The 23418-nt window shown below is 34.1% G+C and overlaps 1 protein-coding gene across 2 annotated transcripts in view; it reads left to right on the plus strand.

Annotated features, from left to right (window-relative positions):
* The first annotated feature begins 4828 nt into the window (after positions 1-4828).
* The window catches only part of org-1 (T-box transcription factor 1), a 135813-nt gene continuing 117223 nt past the window's right edge, over positions 4829-23418 (plus strand). For both annotated transcript variants that reach the window (XM_081768879.1, XM_081768880.1), the window contains exon 1: positions 4829-5471. In XM_081768879.1, the coding sequence (XP_081625005.1) occupies positions 5204-5471 (268 nt within the window). In that variant the 5' untranslated portion in view covers positions 4829-5203. The remainder of the gene's footprint in view (positions 5472-23418) is intronic.

Raw genomic sequence — 23418 nt, forward strand, 5'->3', positions numbered from 1 at the left:
TTCATACTTAATTAAGTTTCTACTTAATGCACTGTAAAGAGATATGCTTTACTCGAGTCATTTTTTTCTAACACTTGTGTGCGCCTTAGAAGTGCATATATACAGAAATGGAAAGTAGAAGATGCTACAAAAAATACAGAAAGGGCTCAAGTTCAAGAGGTACTCATAACAGTATAGGCCTAGTGTGGAGCTCTTATGAACTTTTTGTACATTTCGAATCATCATACATAACTACACAGTTACACTTACCAGAAAACCATTTTCATTCATTGTCTTCGGAAAGTTTTCTTCTTTTCCTTTTTTCTTTTCTCCACTTCAAAGGATTACACCGAAAAGCTTGCAGAAATAAAAAGAAGCTTTTCATTATTGCATTTTATGTTCTCAAAGATTTTGCATTGTAAATATTGGTTTTAAAAATATTAATACAATATGATAAACTTGAAGTTAAACAGAATTTTCAAAGAATTGTTCTAATAGAATTTTCCAAGAATTGTGCTATTTATTTTAAATTATGCTTTATGCTTTATTTTCTAAAATTATGCTTTTAAAATTAATTTCTTCTGGACCCTTAGACAACCACAGCCATGTTCAAGGTATCAACCATATGTGTAAACAGCTATTAGGGCCTATATATTCTTTTTTATGCTTAAGGGTTGCCGTAATCATAAGTATACTGCCATATCAACATACTGTCATATCAATATATGCTGTCATATCAACTGCAATCTGCTTTCTCAATTATTTTCCTTCTCTGTCTATTTACGTTCTGAAATATTTTTTTTATCACAAGAAATACGGCAACTTCTCTGATAAAATTCTCCCAACCATGTTTTCTCTTTTTAACTATTCCAGTTCTTCTCTGCACAATTCTCAGCTGACCAGTTCACTGTTGATTTTTCTTTTTATCCAACAAATTTTCTTCAGTTCTTCCCAATTCTTGCTTTTGTACTTGTATTTCTCTGCTCTTTCGTAATGCCTAACTGTTACTCACTCATACAACAAAATATTTTATACCCACACAAAACATTTTATCAGGATACACTTTGGACGTATATTTTAAACAAATACTACTATTTCATTCCTTTTGAATAGCCAAAAAGAAGATCGGAATTTTGCTTAATATTGCTTCCATCAAGTTCGCTGAAGGTCACTGCACTGCCTGGAAGCTATACAACCAAACATATCAAGATGAGAAATGGGTTGTATAACTTTCACAACTCAAATGGCAAGAATTACAAAGATTTGCTTAATATCATCGCCATATTATTTTTTAGTGTTTATGTAGTGTCTTTTGGAATCTTTTATGAAGAACAAAAACTAGAGGAAGAAAAGTAAGTAAACACCATGATTGCTGTATATAATTTAGGAAGTAGTGATTATTAAGGCCCGCATCACATGTCATTATTACTCTGTATGCTTTCGTCTCATTTCAGAATCTGCAAATGGTGCAAGGATGTTGAACAGTATGATTTATTTTCAAATCAGCTTTCCAGATATCCCAAAATACTAAAAATAAAGTAATATCTTATGGCGAATTTTTACTTTCGAGTGACGAAAGGAGAGAAGAAAGTATGATGATTGTGAAACAAAATCGAATTCGAGACTTCAACGATTTACTCGTTTCGTGACCCATAGATACCGAAAAAGTTATTTTTCGACATCTGTCTCTTTCCGACCTTTCGTCCTAATGTACACTCGCCTGCAGGGCATGTCATTCAACTTATCTCAATCTAATTTTGAACTTAAGATTATTTTTAGGTGCTTCTCTAGGGGAGGGGGTGTTCGAATTTTCTTCATATCCCTAAAAATAAGGGTAGTTCACTTAAGGGTGAAAGTAAAGAATTGTTATTTTCCATGAAACGGTTCTAACGATTTTATTTATATTTCATAAATCAATTTTTCAACAATAATCCTATACTATGGTTTAAATCATTTCTCTGTGAAAAATTAACCATGGGTAGTATACTCTTGGGGTGTTTTTTTTTTTTTTTTTGTGAAGATTTTCTCAGAAACGACTCTAGCAATTTTGTTCATAATTAAATTAACATTTATATTTAATTTCATAATTAAATATTCCATTAATTACATTGATATATGAGATAGCTCATTTATCATGAAAAACATTGTGAAGGATAGTTTATTGTTGGAAATGATATTTGTTTTTGGCCGATTTTCAGGCCAAAATGACTCAGATGATTTTGTTCATACTTCATTAATGTTTGCTACATGAATCAATTACATGAGAATATCCACAAAGAGTAGTGTGCTCTTGGTTTTTTCTTTCTTTTTTTTTTAACTTTTACAGTTTTGTAAAATACGACTAAACTATACGGTATTTTCTTGTTATTTTATAAACAAATTGTTTCGTTAATAAATCTAAGATATCGCATAAAAATTTACAAGGTGTAGTTTACTTTCGGAAATGAATTTCCTTTAGGTGAAGTTTTCTGAAAATGTCTTATAGTTTTGTTAGTTTTTTTTTTTTTATTTTTTTACAAGAAAATGTTTAATTAACAACTGCAGCAGAACATGCTTTAGTTTAAGGAATTGCAAATAACCTACTGCAAATTTTGAAGGTTCTACCTTATAGGCAATTTTAAAGATTTATCATTTCAAACTGTACTAACAGGTCGAAATAGGTTAAAAAGATAAATAATATTATCTGGTTTATACCTATTATCTGGCAGAAAATGATCAAGTTTACGAATATTCAGCAATAAAGAATATATTTCATAATTAAAACTATAAACTAGTTGACTTTACAGTCCGCGAACGGCTATGATAGACCAGACAGAAGTTGATGATGGTTCATCAGCAACTCGTTTCTCATCACGGTTATTTTTGAAGTTATTTTTGAATTTTTATATTTTCTATTTAGTTTCCCAATTCCCTCACTCTATTGGATCGATTGATTTTCTTTTTGTTCCACTCTGAGTAGATTCAGGGACCTTGAAAGCAAGAAGCACTTACTTTACCCATTCGATCACTACGTATTAAATTCTTTTTCTCTAAAATATTATTGGCATTTTTTAATGAAACGTAAACAGCAATAGATAATAGTATTGCATAGAAAAAGTAGGATTTTCATCTTTAGCCCTTCTTATTTTTTCTCAAATTGAATGTATTTAATTGAATTACTTTTATCATTATGTTCCACGATTTTATGACCAACAATAAAAAGTGTATTATGGAAAACTACATAATTTTTACTTTTAATATATATTTCAATAAAATTTTAATAGATAATTTCAATAAAATACCACGAGTGGGGAGTGATCAGTTTTGCCAGCAGGTTCAAATTTTCAATTGTTTTTACAGAATAAGAAACTTTGGACGTAAATGAGGTAAAATAGAATTACTTCAAAAGTAACCTGATATTTAGTTAACTTCAAGACTAACAAAAATTCAATAATAATTATAGTATAACAAACTATCACTTAAAAGCAGCACGGGCAAATCTAATCCGTCTCCATTCCCTTGGGAATTCTCGTAGCAGATACTGGCAGGTAACTCTAGCGTTAAAGCTGAAATATACCCCCTGAGAGCAACAACATTTTGCGTTGAAGATAAGGGATTACTTACATTTCAAGTACTCGTGAATACGTTCCATTTGCACCAACTATATTCGAATCTCTCTATTTCTCTCTCTCTCTCTCTCTCTCTCTCTCTCTCTCTCTCTCTCTCTCTCTCTCTTTTTAACTTCTCTCTGATCCAGTAATTCCTGTTAAACATTCGAAGTCAAGCAGGGTTGGGTCTAGTCAATACTTGGATAGGTGACCTAAATTGTTGGTAATGCAGCCTTCAGCCAACGACATGAGAGCAAATGATGAATTTAAAATGGAGACTAGCAACTTTAAAAACAGTCTTAGTCTAGAAAATCAGAACTGTAATGGGACTATCATTTTCTGACAACACACATTTATCCCTACTATTTGGAGTACAAGCTTCGTTGTTTCCTGCAGAAAGTGTAGTTCAGTTTGGATTAAATATGTCATCATCAGAAAGAAAGTACGCGTACTTTTTTTTTAGAGTTGGATTCAAAATTGATTACAAAATTTTACGCGATCAGTCCAAGTTGAATAACGCCGTGTACAAAGTACGTAGTTCGTAGCATAATTTGTATAAAGTATTAAGATGGAAATATTGTAATTGCGTTGTTTCGGTTATCACATGCTTGTAGCTATTTTACAAATTTTCAAAATATCACAACTTGATAGCACTATTCAGAGGAATGAAAAAATGAAGACAATGATTTTATTAATTTTATTAATATGGATATTTTCAAAGTAGTTACGACCAGAAATATAAATAAATTATTTATTGCCTTCAGAAGGGTTATCCATAAATAGACTTCACCATTAAAATCTGTGCTAATTTTGAAAATTGAAAGCAAAGAAGTTTGTTGTCGGTTTTGAGACCTTTTCTTTCTCACATGGCATGCGCAGAATAGAAACAGAAACCTCCCTATTTCAGTTGAAGACATAAGGGGGTAAGTAAATAACAGGGCACCTAACTCCACCTCTTCGTTCAAGAATTGCAGTGTTCCGTGAAATCTCCTCTCTAGCATTGTGATGACAGAGAAGCTGATGCGCAACCCAGACTCCACCTTGGAACCTGCTTATGGACCAATCACAAGCCGCGACAAAGCTCCGCCTGCCAGAATTCAGAGAATGTTGTTGGCTGGTGCCAGCGACGCCTCTTTCAACGATCTACAGGAGCTAAAGGGGGCAGGCGGGAAAGTGTCGAAGCGTGGATCTAACAACAGGCATCCAACAGTTGCTGCTGTTGATATGTACAGCGAAGGGCGAGAACCTCTTCAACACGAGACGAAACGAACCATCATCTAGGTATTTGTCACCTCATAGAAAGCCATTGAAAGCCGGCAAAAGTTTTTTTTCTTTTCTTTTTCTCTTTCCAATTCCATCTACGAGAATTCAGCCGTATAGGCGTAGGACACTTAAACGTGACAAGGTGTTGAAGGGTTAAAAACAGTTCGAAAAACCATGGATAAGGACATTGGGTGATGATGAAATTGTTGGACAAATGCTTGTTTCTGTCATAACAGTACTCTTTAGCATTGTTGTCAACAATCACTTTGACGAAGTGATGAAGTGAGAAAAAGAAAAATTTACTTACCTGTCACTAAACATTCGTTGACATTTTTTTCTTTCTTTTTTTTATTTTCTTCGAATTCCTTATCCTAATGGATATTTCGCCGGCTTCGTATTCATTATCGCTTTTAGCCGCCGAAAATCATGCTGCGGTTGCAAGTACGGGTTCCGCTGGTGCATCTGTTTGCTCTCCAACGAGCACTTGCAGTTCTCTCGTGCCGGTCCCGTTCACAACGGGCTCAGCGGCTGCTGCCGCTGCTATGCTTAACAGCGGGCTAGTCGGATCGCGACCGGGTGCGGATTGCTGCTACGACTGGCCGCCACACTCGGCATACTCAACACCGATGAAGGAAATGGAGGGTAAGTACTATTGTGCATTTTCTTATATCTGCCAGTGTAACCTGAATAGTGTCATAAGTGGTGTCACAGATTCCTATACAGTATTCATATTAAATACATTTATTTAGTCTCGTAGTCAGCTCTAGTTTAGACTAAGCTGTGGTTATTCACAAAATTTAAACATGTTTTGCATTAATTTACGACAATGTGTGCATTTCAAAATATGAGAAACATGCTTAAAAGATTAGGTATTTACCTTCCGATAAGGTATTAAAGGAGCGGAAAGGTGCCTTCCATACGCTCCGCAAGTGAACAGCAGATCTCCGGGAACAGGTGATTACGTACGCAGTCAACCAGGGTTCGTAATTTGGGAAATACCTTTGAAATATGTATACAAAAATAGATTATGCAAATTTTATTACGTCATTCATTAAATGTATCCATAGAATGTATAGTTCAAAATACTGGTTGGATTTCTCTCTCTCATGCAAAGTTTCTGAGAAAATGGAGGAAAACGAATTTCTTTGTAAACCTAAAAACTAATGCTGTACGAACACTATAGTACCTACTTATCGATCGAAAATATTTTCTGATTAACCTCCTCATTACGATACTAACAAGACAATAGCACGATACGTGGTTAATGAGATACAGCCTAAAATTATAATTAACTGTTAATTTTTATTTCTGATTAACTAAAACATTATCCAAAGATAGGATTGTACATCATTCGATAGGCCACATCGAGCGGAACCAAAGAAAATGCTTGAGAAAGAATTCTGATGTGCAGTTTTTGAGAAAATCGAACAGTGTTTTAGTGTTCGAAAACAAAAAAGCTTAAAATGTGTTGATCCTTCCCAACAACTGTTTTTATTTTGCTAGGAGAAATTACACTTTATTTATATCCTGTATATGTAGGAAATTCCACTGGTATAGCTAGCAAATTGTGTATATTGTTGTCGTTTCCTAATGGTAAGACATTTCTTTACGTACATGCTGTTTGTAACCTCTAATGACAAGGAAACATTTCTCCTCTTTCATTAAAAAAAAAAAAAAAAAAAAAAAAGGCCAGTTGCAGAAGACTGCACTTTTTTTTCTAGTGAGCCATGTATAAGGAGAACTTTGAATGAATATCCGCGCGTAGTATAAAAATATCCCCGTCCGAGTCGTTGGAAATAAGACTCAAAAACTACGCGTCGACGAACGCGCTCTTGAACTTATTTATCCGTTTCCAAACCTTATCACGTATTGGGTGACTATACTTCACGAAATATTGAATTAAAAGCCAGAGTATGGCTTAATTAGTATTTAAGTATTTTCATTCTTGAGCTTCAAATAGTCTTTTTACTATCAGAACTAATTTAGGCGGAATGAAATAAAACTATATGGTAACTGACCAAACACCAATAGTAACAATAATGTTTGTTGAAGATTAACATCCGTTTCACTACTGAGATTATATGAGATTTAAATCTACAGTTCAAAGTGGAATCGGAAAAGGGACGCACCCACGAGGGAGTTCACCGGTACCGGACCTTCCAAAACTTCTTAACTCAACATATATTTGTACACTTTCTCCATAAAACAATGCTTGTTTAACTGGGAAATAATTGTTGTAGCATAAAAATCTGATCTTACACTTCATCTGTACTCTTTCTCTTATAAAAAATAATCTAGTATTTTCTGATGATATTTTCTGAAAATATAGGTGGAGGTACTTTAAAATTACTTATCTCCTTACCTGATGCAGAATAATATCCGTTCAATATTATATAGACGTACTGGCTTGTAATATTTAACTCCCCAAAGCTTGGACCTTTCCCAAATCACAATGTGTTTAATTTTTTTCAAGGCTATCTGACCAGTATAATTGAAAGGAAAAAAAAAAAAAACACCAAAGGCGCGCGTGCTAGCCACCAGCCTAAAGGGGAGGAGTGGTTTTCCTATTTTTCTTTTTAACCGTCTAGAGTTTACACCATAGGTGATAAGTTTCCTGTATTGTAAAAATTGTACTTGTTGAAAATAAGTAAACAACGTGTCATGAGAATTCTTTATCAAGTATTTAAAAAGTGTTATTTTGTATAATATCGGTAATGTCAAGTAAATTAATTTTGCAAGCTAAATTATCAGTGATAGAGACGAAGTGACATAGTTTGTTCAGTAAGTTATAGATATCTATAATCTTAGCAATAATGATCACGTGAAATATTTTACGGTATTTATTGAATCCACATTTGAAAATCTAAATAAAACATTCCATCGTTCCTTTAAGCTGACTTACGAAATTATTATAGCGATTGTAGTTCATACCGACTCCAAATAATAAAAATAATGTTGTAAAAAGCATTCACCAGTTTTTGGCACATAACACTGAGTTAATCATCCATACATACTAAGCCATACTACGATGTAACGTTATCTGCAAACAGACACGACATCATTATTATCATTAAAATAGACCAAAAAGAAACTTTCATAGATGTAACAGTACCATTGACTCATAACGTATACGTACAACATTCAGTACGAAAATAAGCAAATATAAAGACCTAGCAGATGAAGTCAAAAAGTTATGCAATGTCAGAAAGTTACAGTAAGATCAATCATTATCTCAACTACACCAAAACATTTCCTGACAAAACTACAAAAATCACTAATACTAGGCACCTATCATATGGTTAGGAAATTCTTTGGAGAAGTCTTCAAATAATCTGCACTCACCAGAGACGACCAGATTATTAATCTGAAACCTGCATAAAACCGAGATACAGCAGCAGTAATAATAATAATAATAATAATAATAATAATAATAATAATAATAATAATAATAATAATAATAATAATAATAATAATAATAATAATAATAATAATAATAATATAATAACGGACATGAGAACAGAACTTTTCTTAGAAAACTAATACTTACAAGGTACTTACAAAATTTACAAAGGCAGTAAATACTAACTTACGTACGGTATAGGCAGTAAAAAGGCAGTAAATACTAACCGTGGACTGAAATGGTAGTAACAACAGAGGTTTATACAAATGGAATGATTATGCTAAAATTAAACACATACTTTGAACAAAAAACCCAAAATTACATACTTTGAATAAAAATGTTCCGAGAATTTCTCGTGGCTACGCGTATATGGTTAACGTAAGCGCCTTTAGGGCAGGAGCTCATTTGTTTCGGATCCCATATAGCCTCGGTGTTGAAGGGGACGACGCTAAGCTTTTAAATTAACCGACCAAAAGTTCTCCGAAATTACATACTTTGAACCAAAATCTTCATGTAGTGAATTCACACTAGCATTAACAAAAACGTTTATCTTTCAAGGGAAAGATTGTAATTAACGTTTAAAGCCAAAGATTAATAATAATAATAATAATAATAATAATAATAATAATAATAATAATAATAATAATAATAATAATAATAATAATAATAATAATAATAATAATTAATAATACAATAATAAATAGGTTAGTTCATTAGTCTATAAGTTATCAAAAAGAATAATTGAGATTAAAAATATATATATATTATAGGAGAGCACTTTCTTACTTCGATTATTAAGGACGAAGGTTTATCGTCGCAGAAACAGAAGTTAACTTTAGATTTTATGTCAGTTTAGTCCAATAAGAATAATTCTCATCTTTATAACTGTTGTAACTTGCTGTTGTAAATTGGGACCCCTTTCAACAAAAGTATCGTCAACAAATTGAAAAAGTTCAATCAGAATTTCTTAGGTATTTGGTGTAGAAAGTAACTGGAATTTATTCCTCACTTGAAAACCAAAGTATACTGGTAGACAAATTTAATATTCACTCATTACAATAAAGGCGTAATATTGACGATTTGGTATTCCTTCAAAAAAAAAAAGTTCAAAATGGATTCGATTGCCCAAACTTTACATCTTCATTATGTTTCCATGTTAGGTCAGTTAGAACTAGAACTCATAATACAAGTCTCTTCTATTGCAAAAAGTCTAGGACCAAAATAATGCTGAAGTCACCAGTCTGGAGAATATGTTTTGTCTACAACAAATTATGTCAAAAACATGATAAAGTTGATTATGCATAATGTCCTTTATGGTACTAAAAATACTGTTGTAAAAGTAGGGCTATATTGTAATGTTTCAACACTGTAATTGGACATCTACGTGTTGTGTTGTTAAATAAATAAATTAATTAACACTCTGTTTCATATTATCTTCTCTGCCCAAGTGGTTATTAGCTTACCGAAAAGTCTCTTTCCAGAAAACTTCGAATATAAATTATAGGAACTGAGCCCGTACTTTCACGTATGCTGTCAGTCTTAGACGCAAATTTGATAGCAAATCTTAGACGCTTAGATATGTTGTCAATCACCAATTGTCTCTCACAAAGTATGATCTTACTTTTTAGAAAAATAAATTTAAGTAAATAAATCAGTTTACATTATAAGAGCCAGTAAACAACGACTTTTCTTTTGAGTTTAACGTACTACATTTATGTACGGACGATAAGGAAGAGGTGATAATGACATGGATAATAGTGGTAGTCAAGGGCGCCCATCAGGGGGGGGCAAGGTGAGGCGCTCGCCCCCCTAGAGGAAATTGTACTTCAGAATATCGAAAATCCAATTGAATTTTTACATTAGTTACAGCAAAATTTGAAACTATTTTTGAAACGTCGCTTATACTTACCCCCCCCCCTTGGAAACCACAACGTGGGCGCCTTTGGTGGTGGTAGAATGACGAAAGTGGTAAGGAAATGGTAGAATCTCGAGAAAACCTACGCACACAGTGTTTGCCACCACAAACCTCACTTGACGGGAACTGAGATCAAACCAAGGACTCCACACGCCTAAAGTTAGTGCTACCATTCTTGCATTATGTTTAAATCATTTATATAATTCAAATAAAAAAAAATACAACAGAAATTATACAATATAATGTCCAGATGAAAAATATAAAGTATCTACAAGATAAAAAGTTCTGGTCTTGGAAGAAGTGAAGTCTCTGTCTCAAATTTTATAGCGTAACGGATAGAAGAATTTTCACAAACTTTTCCAAGTGTAGATCACATTTATTAATCAGAATGTTCTATAGACATCCTCTTGTTGTTCTCTTTGAAAGTTTTTTTTCTAACATTTATCAGGTATACTTATTTTTTTTAAAACAAATACTAGTAGTATTTACTAAAAAGCGCTTTAATCTTACATTGGTTCCAACAGAAGAAAATATATCTATATTTTCTTTAAAATAATTGGAAGCCTATGAAGAATATTTCATAATAATAAATCTACATAATATAGCCAATTAGAATTTGTGTAATTTTTACCTCATTAAATTATGCAATATAGACTAGTAAAAGTTGTATGAGCACAAAGGAATAGATACAATCTGATGGTTAACAGTGTATGTTGATACAAATGTGTACAGTACATAAAAAATAATTTCTTCCAGCAAAATTAAAGCTACGAATTATTCCCAACGAACGACATACTATTTATCGCCATAAAAATATTATTATTATTATTATTATTATTATTATTATTATTATTATTATTATTATTATTATTATTATTATTATTATTATTATTATTATTATTATTATTATTATTTGTTTTCTCCAAAAATGGGGAAAGCGTAATCTAGTGGTTGCCCTCCTCACTGGTTTAGTGGCTAGCACATGTGTCTTTGGTGTACCAGGTCCTGGATTCGATTTCCGGTGGGACAGCCTTTGGAATTTTAACTGTCCTCGATGTTTGGGTGTTATTGTCCCTGTACTATCAGTTACTGGGAAAATGAGTAAAAATGTAGATAAGCATAGAGATAATCAGATTAAAACAGTTACTGGGGAACTTTCAGTAAATCAATTAACTTTTATGAAAAAGCTGGTTAGAGCTTTGGACTCATGTCCGCGTGGTCCCGGATTCGATTCCCAGCCAGTGCTTCCCAATATTTGGCGTCCACCCAGCGTCGTGAGGCAAACTGGGGAGTGACGTGAGTAAAAGACGCTACGCACATTAATGACAGGGCGACGCAGCGCGATGACGACGCTAGGCTAGGCTTGACGTAGTTCAACCGTTCATTTTCTCCACAAAAAGAAAAAAATACCCTCAAAGCATGTTACTTTGTTCGGTAAGACGTTGTCTATCAACTAATAGTCTTTGTATGTCTTATGTTTCGATCGTATTCTAGTTAAATGGACATGTAAGTAGGGGTGTTCGATAAGGCTGAAGACCTATCGAACTTCGGGAGTGAAAATTTATCGAGTTGTCATCGGTTACTCGAAACCGTTCGAGTATATGAAATTATCGAAGTTTCGGGTATTATCGAAATTTCGAGTATTATCGAAGTTTCGGGTATTATCGAAATTTCGAGTATTATCGAAATTTCGGGTATTATCAAAAGTAGTGATGAACAGTTCGGTTCCGTCACCTCTCCAATGATTTCTTCTTGCAGCCAAACTAGTCAAACAACTTTTTTCATCTGATAAGTTATTGCAAAATTGTATTTGTCGAAATCATATGTAAAATTATTTTTCTGCCTGCCCCGTTATTGGCGCAATTGGCAAAGTGACTATTAGTAGACTAACGTTGTCTTGGATTCCAATTCCATTCGGGTGATGCATGTTTTCTCTTCTTCTTTCTCTCTTCTGACAGACTGCTTAAACCTTGTACAGATCTGTGAGGAAAAACTTTTCCTTCACTACATTGCTAAGGAGAGAAGTTATAAAATGAACACTCTGCATATATGTAATACATATTATATACAACTATGATAACCTCGAATACATCGTTTCTTTCGAATACTCCGATAATCCCGAACCTTTCTAAATATTCAAGCGACTCGACAAATGCGGTCATATTGATGTATTTCTGTATTTGCTGCTTTCAAACAATTCGAGATTCTCGAACAGTTCGAGTGTCTCGAAGTTGTCTAATGTTTCTTACATCTCGAGTGCCTCGAACACTTCGAGAGTCCCGAACATTTCGGGAGTCTCGATCATTTCGAGAGTCTCGAACATTTCGGGAGTCTCGATCATTTCGAGTGTCTCGAACATTTCGGGAGTCTCGAAATTTCGATAATTCGATAAAATTAAAATTCTTTATCGATGAAACGGTTTTGAAATGTTATCGAATTGTTATCGATTACTCGATTATCGGAACAGCCCTACATGTAAGTGCCAATGAAAAATTGTAGACTACCTCATTCATCTTACTAGTCACTATCATCTTGCTAGTGTCATAATGAAGAGCTTAAAAAAAGGTTTATTTCAATATAAATCTCACCCTAGTAGGTAAGTGGCATAGTTTTCATTCAGCATTAATTTTTGGTTTACAAAATAATTTGCTTTTCTGATTTTCTCAAAAACTTTGATCATTAACAAGATCAAGTATATAGATGATACGATTATTATAGGAACGAAGAACTACAGGAGATGGTTGACAAAATAGTTGACACTGGGAAACTATATGGAATGAAAATCAACATCGAAAAATAGAAAGTCATGGGAATATCCCGTGGGAACGCGCCCTTACAGGTCAGAGTAGAATAAACAGAACTTGAAGAGGTCGATAATTTCAAGTATCTGGGAAGTATTTTGACAAGAGACGCTTACTGCACCAAAGAGATAAGGGCAAGAATTGCCATAGCCAAAGAAGCCAAGAACAGATCACTCTTAACTAGTAGGCTTCATATCGGACTTAGGAAGAAGTTGGTCAAGTGCTATATATGGAACATTGGACTGTATGGTTCAGAGACTTTGACACTACGGAAGTTAGAGAAGAAATATTTAGAGACGTTCGAAATGTGGTGTTGGAGGAAGATTGAGAATACTAAATGGACGGAGACAAGATGACACTTTCATGTTTTCAAACGTGTAGGAGAGAAGATGACACTTCTAGCTAACATCTTTCGTAGGAAGGCCAATTGGATTGGGCATATCTTGCGAAACAATTGTCTTCGTCATACCGTTATAGAAAGAAAGATGGAAGGAAAGCTTGGAATAGGAAGAACCAGAACACAACTGATCGATGATTTGAAAAATAGAAGACAACACTCGGAGTTAAAAGAGGAAGCTAAAAATCGAGAAACGGGAAAGAAGCATTTCCAGACCTAGATCCAACATTTAGAAAAGAAACTCATTAATCCCTGGACCTGCCAAAAGACAGAATACTTTAAAATACTACTACTACTGCTATTATTATTATTATTCATATTCATATTATTATTATTATTATTATTATTATTATTATTATTATTATTATTATTATTATTATTATTATTATTATTATTATTATTATTATTATTATTATTATAAGCTTTTTACACTTACATATATCACCTTCTTTAGCACACAATAAGCTCTATCGACTAATAGATGACTCATCTTTAAACTTTTTTTTAAAATTATTTCGTTAAACTCTACAATATATTGTAGAATTTAAACGTATATTCTACACCTGTTAATGTATAATGTATACGTATATTGCATATAGTGTGAGATACGCAATTGACTTTTAATTTTTGTCTATCTATTTTGGACTAATGTTCAATATAAGAAGACCACAGCAATATGCCTCGAAATCACCATTTGTTGACGAAGAACCACAATTTGAAAAGGCTGACGTATAGTATCAATAGAAATATTTTTACAACTAAAATGTTGGTTATTTTCGTCCATAACATTTTGTATTGAATGGTATAGCTTATGTGAATGAAATTAATGAGTGACGGCATCGTTATTAAAATGAACGAGACTAGCTTCTACCGTTCGACTGATGGGACATTTGTATGTGTGTCTATCTGTTCGAGAATGATTCTCGTAAAGTCTGTCTCATTTGAATTAAACCTGATATATTAAACCTTTTCCTAACCTTTGAAATTATTCTCACTATTTGAGGTTAAAACCTATAAATAATAGTAATAATAATAATAATAATAATAATAATAATAATAATAATAATAATAATAATAATAATAATAATAATAATAAGAAGAAGAAGAAGAAGAAGAAGAAGGGTGAAAGAGATCACTTTTCTCATGTTGCTAGTTTTCACACATACGTAATATGATAAAACAATTTTCCAATACAGAATATGACCTACGAAGAAGTTATTCGATTGGGTACAATATAATGTACCGTAAGACGGGGTTACTTTGCACACCGGGGGCTACTTTGCACAAAATATGAAGAGTTTTACAGTCCTCTATCGGCAACACAATGAACAGTAAAGAGGAAATTTCAACTGCACCGTAAAATAGAACATCTAACTGTATTTTGGCTATAATCTTGGCGGTTAACATCAGTTCTAATTACCAGGAGGGTTCGTTCTTGTAGAGGTATGGAAACCAGTCACTGTAAAGGCCGCCAAAATTTGAAAGATATCACCTACAAGAGTTTTTATCAAATTTAAGTCAGTTTCGTAGAATACTACTGAGTATAATGGGACTTTGATGCAATAGTTGAAATTGAAATGTGAAACGTTTTAAAGTCATAAAACAAAAGTAAAACTGTGAGAAGACGGTTTCAGCCTCTACTCGGCATTGCTTTGCACCGGTCCAAAATACCCCTTAGACAGGAAATTATTACTACTCCGGGTAATTACTACTATTGAGGTAATCCGTATTCATGAATCCTTCTGTGTGCGCCTCCGGCCCTAGCAAAGCTATTGATAAAAGTTTATTTTTGTAATTTCCAAATTCTGTTTTAGATTCTCAGCTATAATGCGTCATATAGTATTCACTTCAATATTTTTTGTCTCTCTTTTGGACTAATATTCAATCTAAGAGGACTACAAGGGAAGATCTTGAAGAACAAAGTTTGAGAAACACTTCCGTATCATTTTACAGCTAAAAAGTTATTATTTTCTTCCATCAATTGTAACTGTGTTTGCCTTTCCTTCGTTTATCTTTCACCATACCATCAATCATGTTCTTGACTCTGCTTTCTTCTCCATGTCATCTACAGTATATACCCTAACCAGTTTATTTTCCTAATTTCAGTTATCTTCAGGCACGCACCCACGGGGGTCTACCGGGTCCAGACCCCCTACAAAACTTCCTAATTCAATATACATTTCTACTCTTTCTCAATAAAACTATGCTATTTCAACAGGGAAATGATTGACCTAGCAGAAAAAAATTGGTCTTACATTTTATCTGTACTCTTTCTCTTTAAAAATAATATAGTTCTATAATTTTTTCTGATAATATACGATTAATTACTTGACGTCTTTTCGGGTACAGAATAATATCCGCTCAGTACCGCATAGCGGCTTGTGTTATTGGAACCTCTCCCTCCCCAAAGCTTGGACATCTCAACAAAAAATTCTCGGTGAGCATCTATCTTTTCTTCTCCACTGTCTTTATTATAAAACACAAATAGGGATGTACACGACTCGAGACACACTTCGTAAAATTAAGGAGAAGCGAGACAAACGTATTTTTTGACTCGATGTGCTGGCCCCCCAACTCGCTGGATCTGAACCCAATCGAACACATCTGGGATGTGATTGAACGCGACTTCATAGCGCGTCGCCCCCTTCTTCAGAATTTACGGGAATTAGGTGACCTGTGTGTGCACATGTGGTGGCAACTCTCTCCAGCGACCTACCAAGGATCATTGCGTCCATGCCAAGACGTATCGCCGTTGTTCTCCGTGCCAAAGGTGGACATACTGACAATTAGGTAGGTAGTCATAATGTTCTGGCTGATGTGTACGTATATTTTAACTCGTTCAAATTTCGAGACGTCTCTTCTCGAATTCGAGCTGAGTCGAGACAGAAACATATTTTCGAGTCAAGACAACACTTTCTCGAGACAGGCTTAAATCTCGACTCGACTTGACTCGACTTGACTCGTGCGCATCCCTAAACACAAACGTATCTCTGGTCTACGTGTGCCTTTGGTACACGAGGTCTCCTTTTGGATACCCAGCAAGAGCACAAAAAACTTAATCTCGCAATCATTTACTTTCGTTAATCCTCCGTCTCCATTAACGTAAAGACCATAACTATAGGACGTTAAACTAAATAAAAAAACAGAAACGTCTCAGTCTATGAATTATGCTAATTCCTAATATTTCCTAGTATACAGTCATGCTAATAGATGTCGCTACCTCCGCTGCCTGTCTGACGCCAATAGATGGTATTAGTGTGTAGGCATTTGCAGATTTAAAACTATTGTTAAATAAACTAATCATTGAACAAAGCAAACTGATTCTCTTTGCTGTCAATTCTCATGAGTTAATAGTGTCTGAAGAAGCCGAATATTTAGTTGGTTGGTTTGCTTTGCTCAGCAATTAATTTATTTTTAACTGTAGTATATAATAGACAAAGCTGATATAATGGAGAAAACTATTGTGACTATTTAATTGCAACTTAAAAACTTCATTGTTTCAATTTGTATCTAAATAGGACAACCATGTACTTCACATTTAGATTTGAGCATTAATATTTGTGTATATTGTGAAGACTTGATTGCAACTTAAACTTTACAGAGTGGCGCATAATACACGCATGGGTTTGAATAGTATATAGAAATGCATGTAATTATTCCTGTTCCACATATGAGGTACATGGTTGGGAAATGTGGAAAAACTAGTTGTAAAAAATTGTGTTCTTCATATGATCGTCATTCACATCCTCACAGTGAGTGGTTCTTTTCAATACCTTGTCCATAACTTTGCGGAGAATTCCTGGCTGTAACTCACAAATCTCCGTCCGAATATTGTTTTCTACAGAAGCTGTTCTATGTTGTCTAGATGGTTGATGTATACATGTTCTTTGAGATATCCCGAGATGGAAAAAATCTGGGGCTGTTAGGTCTGGAGAACGTGATGAGTAGTTGAAATTTGCGTCCCTAGAAATCACACACTCTCCCAAAATTTGTGTCAGCAGAGCCCTGATTTCACATACTTTGTGAATAGTGGTTCCATCTTGCTGGAACAAGTGCGCAGGATTATTCGCTACAACCGGTGTTAAAAATCCCTGATCGTTGTGCGATATCGTTCCCCTGTTACTGTTATGGCAATACTTTTTCTTCAAGGAAATAAAGACCGATGATCCGTTCTGAGGTCACATCACACCACACCGTACACTTTGTTGGATTCAAATCACTCTAACAGATGACCTTGCGGTTTTCCTGGACCTATATTCTGCAGTTTTACTTGTTGACAACTCCATTTGAGCAGAATGTATGTAGCTTTGTTGCTCATTATCAGATTCTGAAGAAAGTTCTGTTGTCCTGTCGTCTCTAACTCTCGGAAGCGAACTGCATACCTGAGACGGGCTTGTATAGCTCCGGGGTTCAATTTCTGCACCAGTTGCACTTTGTACGGGAATAATTTCAACTCCGTCTTTAGAATTCTTTGCAATGACGTCATCCCAAGCTGAGTGTCACGTTGTCGGTTTGATTTTTATAGGTTTAATGTTATTCTTCACTCGTTGAGTGTAGTTCGGACGTCTAAACTATCATTAATGCTATTTCTCACTCGTTGAATGTTTTCGGACACCTGAATTAAACGTTGTCTACCCGTTCTTTGGTGATCGCAGACTGAATACTGTAGCTGAAAGCGTGGTACCAGACGAAGAATTCAACTTTGAAATGGTGACTGTATGCTCTTCGAGTGAGGATAATGGATCTTTGGTTTTCAAAGTACAGTTCTATCAATTTCGTGCACTGTTCAGAACTCAATCTCTTCATGATAAATCTCGCAAGTTTACTTCACAATCCTGCAAAATAGAAACGACAATCTGTAAGTAAACAAAAAATTGGTGGCACATTTCAACGCATGTGTTACATATGCGTCACCCTTATTCAGTTTAATTATTTAAAAATTATAAATAGTAGTGATCATTCTGAACATGAACGTAATTTTCTGTTTATTATTAGAACAAGGCCCTAACCATCATATTTGGATTTGAAAATAAATATTTGTGTAACATCAAGTTAGTTGATGGCGTAAAAAATAAATATAGACAGTTAGAACTTTTAATTGTGATATTTTAACCTATAACTTACAGCGAGTCAAAGGTTTGGGAGAAAATTAATTCTTATAAGATTTGGCCCAGTATTAACATTCGATGCAAATACGCCACGATACATTAACAAAAATTAAGGACAGCCTAATCCATAAAGCCTTAATTCAAATGACGTTGAAAGGAGTATGATTGTCTCAGTGCTAACCTCTAGTGAGTGGGGTCCCTGGTTGGACCCCAGATCCCACACCAAGCTGGCCTTAAGATAGACAAACACTCTGTGCGTGGGCTTTCTCTTAGTTCTCCCGTTTTCTTCCATTTTCATCATTCCACGACATCTATATCATTATCATTGTCTTATTATCCGTAGCCTTCGTCCTTGAGTATTTTTCCATCCTTTATTTTGATTGTTCTCTAAACAAAATAAAACAAAAACATCGTACATAATGCATCTGATCTTGACCAAACTTGGCAAGGGGGATGACGGTATACTTGTATTTGCTTAGTACGAATGTGAAACACTTTCATGTCTAGACCTTTGATTACCGACTTATTGGCCATTAAATTTGTGGATTGAACATAGTCAATTTTTTGTATTTGCTATTTAGGGGAAAATACATGGACCAAACCTATTAAACAATAATTTCAAGCTAACCGTTAAGTAAATACAATGCGTACTTATTATTATTAATAATAATAATAATAATAATAATAATAATAATAATAATAATAATAATAATAATAATAATAATAATAATAATAATAATAATAATAATAATAATAATAAATGACACCAGATTTTCGCATAGAAAGGAGCCATCTAGATCCACTAAATTTTGTATACAGTTGGACTTTACGAGGTCTAATCGCATATGAAGCCGGTTTTTTCGATTTTCTCTTCTAGAGGTGTTTGGTAGAGGGCAGGTCACACGTTCTAAAGATTAAAAATTATAGAAATTCTCAGAATACCTTGAAGTTAGACAACCCAAACTACTGTAGTATGTTGTAGGTTGCATATTTTTCAGTCCGGGAGGTGCCGAGATGGCTCAGTGGCAGAGTATTCACCTTCGGTACATGGGGTTCTTGGTTCGATCCCAGTTCGCACCAAGTGAGCTTTGTGGTGGACAAACCCATGTGCGTGGGGTTTCTCGGGGATCTCCCGTTTCCTCCCACTTTCTTCATTCCGCCATTTTCTTCATTTCTCATAATCACAGCCCCCTTTAACCTAGCCGTTATAATCGTAGGGCGTAAAACCTTAAAATTTCATTTAATTTAATTTTTTCTTCAGTCCGAGTGAAGAACTTGTACTTCTGCTAGTTTATCATCCATAGTTTTCGGGGTCACTGAGATGAATAGTGACACTTCTGATGCTGTTTAAATTCAACCCAACAATTTGGGAGCAGGCTAGATACATAAAAATGATCCAAAATGACCGATATCAGAGAGCGCTTCAATAATAGTAAAAAATGACTGATTAACGGAACATATTACTATTTTTTCTCATTTTAACCAGCGAAGCGATTAATTAATGCTGGTAGATAATATAAAATAGATTTAATATTTTTGTAATTGACTGGCACAGTTTAACTTGACTTAGCGTTCATAAGACTCTTCACTTAAAAAAATATACCACTACTCTTGTTTAGACTAATAAATTATTAAATAAAATGATTGCAAATTGGAAAGTTAAATGTGAAATAGTGCTTATATTATTTATTTACGATTAGGAAGTTCTTTCTTTCCCACCTCTTTCAATGTGATATTTTTAAGCTCAAATATTGATCCTCGTTGCCTATTTCCTGTAGTCCTTCTTGTTTCTATTTATTTATTTATTTATTTCAAAACGTAAATATAATTCGATCCGATGGAATATCATTCATGAATGTTGTGGATTTGTTAAATGTGAATTCGACTGTAATTTTATTTACATTTTTTAAATTTTGTTTTTTCCATCAGAGGAACATTTTTCTTTTTAATAATTGAATACTGTCTTTTTTTTACCACTTGTATTATGCTCCGTTTGTTTGAAGCTAAGATTTGTTTACTATTTAACCAACAAAATCCCAAACATTGTTCAAGTAGGAATTTTTGAACAAAACTTTCATGGTTCACTAAATGAGGGCCTTAGATAACAGAAATGTTCCCCCCAAAAAATGTTTTTGAATGAATTGGAAACCCAATGTGACACCTGTGACTCAGCGAGAAACAGACGTAGTTTACAACTTTAACTTAATACATGAACAATTACTATTTTACCAGAGTAATTATTGACCCTTTTAGATACAGGAAAAATAAATTATTAAGGATTTAAATACTTACTTATCATAGGAATAAATAAAAATATATCCGGAAGCTGAAAGGCGCTCGAGAACCCCATGAGCCACATGCAGCTAGTGACAAGAAAAGTTGAATAAAATTGCTAAAACCTGAAGAAAAGGAACGAAACAAAGCTTGCAACAAAGGTTTATATGTGACTTATAAAATACAATGGGTATTTGTGTAAAACGTTTGAAACTAACTTTATAAGGTCAACAGGAAATCAATGCGACACCTGTGATACACTGGGGATTTGTGGGTTAAAGTCATAACCAAATTATTTCATAAGATTATTAATTATTTCAATTATCTTGGAGAATAATTCACATTGAAAAAGTGATTTGATGAACCAGTTTTCTTATAGTTAAATTTAGTTTTAGTTGACTGGAAGTCCAATATTCAAGATTTATAATAACACTAACTATAAGAACCTGACGTTGCCAGGCCTTAGTTTAGAACCTGGATGAAAAGAATACACCTTTCATTGGCAGGTCTTAATTCAGAGCTTGGGAATAGGCATATGAGAGGAAGAAGAATGCTTCCAGACATTCCATTACCCGAGTGTTTATCCTCTGTTGTTAGTGTAAACTTGCGATATCAATACATAATGCTGGTTGCATATAGACCAGGCATTCTTAGAAAGCAGTAAAAAATGTGGCTGTTTTCACCCGCCTAGAAAATAGCAGCAAGCCGAAAATCGAAAAAAGGGACTTTGTAGTCGCCGGACCATTTTTTTAAAAATCTGCCAGGCTTTAGTTGATTTGTTAATAATGATATTCGGTAATAATTTAGAGGGACTGTAGTATTACTAGTTTTCTATTGTTAAATTGCATTGTTAGTCGAAATCCGGTGGTTATAGCAGAGTGGTTCAGGTGTTCGGCTTGGGATCATAAGATGCAGTCAATCATGTTCTAGAGTCTCAATGAAAAGCATGAACATTTAACTGTTCTTAAAGTTTATATGGTGCCCCTGTTATGGTGAATTAAGTTGAAAATTGAGTTGAGTTGAGTTGATTTTGAGTTTAACGACCCTTTCAGCAGCGAGACTATATGAGACGGGACCTACTGATTAACGTGGAATCCGAACCACATGAACTCCCACCGAGAATCGAGCCCTGGTCTCCCACGCCCAAGATGCGTACGCTAACCGCTTAGCCACGAAGGAGCTATAAATTGAAAGTTGAATAAAGTTGACTAAGGAGAAAAAGTCAAGAATAAGTTCTTGGAGCGAGTATTTTGGTTCAATTCATTGATTCTTGTACTGTTCGCCATTTCCCGTTTCGACTTACGACCTCCAGCAATGAAATTATCATATGAAGCCCATTATCACAGTCCATCTTGATGTAAGGCGAAATAGGAAATTAGTTTCGCATTTTCCCGTTTCGTTTTACGAACTTCATTTATGTTGGTACTCTTGCAAATATATTTATAAACTCAGTATGACTTATTCAAATAGCAAAATAAGTACTTATAACAATTGAGCTCAAGAACATTTACAGAAGATAACTTTTTATTTATACAAGATACTTCTTTATCTTCCAGATGAATATACCGTATTTTACGAACTATAAGACGCGGGCCGTAATTTTTTTTAGCATTTTTTGGCGATTTACGCAATTTTTAAGCGATTTTTGATGGCGGGGCGGGAGGCAGACTGTTAGCAAGCTTGTGAATCCCTACAACTCATGTTCGTCCCATCGGTGCACTGCTGCCGCCAGTTCAATCCAATGTTGCCAGACAGAGATAGGTTTCCCGCGGCAAAATATATATGGCCATTTTTAAGACTGGCGGGTATTTTAAATCAAACACTGTACATTTTTATATTAATTTCGAGTATAAGACACATCTGAATTTTGGAGGCAATCTTTCGAAGGAAGAAGTGCGTCTTGTAGTCCGTAAAATACGGTAATGAGAAATAACATCCAGATACTCCATCAGAGAAATTTATTCACTATACAATCTATCTTTCCAATTACGAAGGCGAGTGTTAAATTGTTTCCACTAATACCTCTACCTTCCAAAATGTTCCGCTAAAAGCGTGATCATCCAAGCTTCTGCTTCAGTAACTGAATAACTCTACATAGGCTAATATTGAGATGAGGATTGCCGGCAATTCTGTTTAACTTTTAGTGCCGGCAATTCTGTTTAATTTTTAGTGCTAGATTGGTGATCCTATCTCCTTCATTATCATGGTAGCTCGAAATATAACTGTCATTAAAATAAAAAAGATATTTTAATTATCAAGAGTTCGAATAAAGCAAAAGTTATATTTATGAAAATTATGAACTAGATACAACTATATGTTCCGGAAGTTCGTTAGTTTTTTTTAGGTTTTGTCAAAATCTACCAGTTACTTGTATTATCTCCAATATAATCTATTAAATTTCGTGAATATAGAAACATAGGAAAGAAGAGATAGTTTTCTTTTTCTAAACTGTGATTGAATACATAAACATTACCTATAATAAATAATGGCTGGTCATTTCTAGGTCCACTGTTAGATTGGCTCATATAGGATTATATCATTCTGATAACAAAGATCTTGCATTTGTGGAAATTAAAAATTGCAAAACTGTATAAGAATAAATGAACTTTCAAATAGTTACGTAGGAAATTGTGCTTCGCTATTATCAAACCATGTTTCCACCATATGGTTATGAAATGGTTCTGCTACAATGAT

Source organism: Thermobia domestica, chromosome 8 (genome assembly GCF_964235325.1).
Source record: "Thermobia domestica chromosome 8, izTheDome1.hap1.1, whole genome shotgun sequence".
NCBI classification, from domain to species: domain Eukaryota; kingdom Metazoa; phylum Arthropoda; class Insecta; order Zygentoma; family Lepismatidae; genus Thermobia; species Thermobia domestica.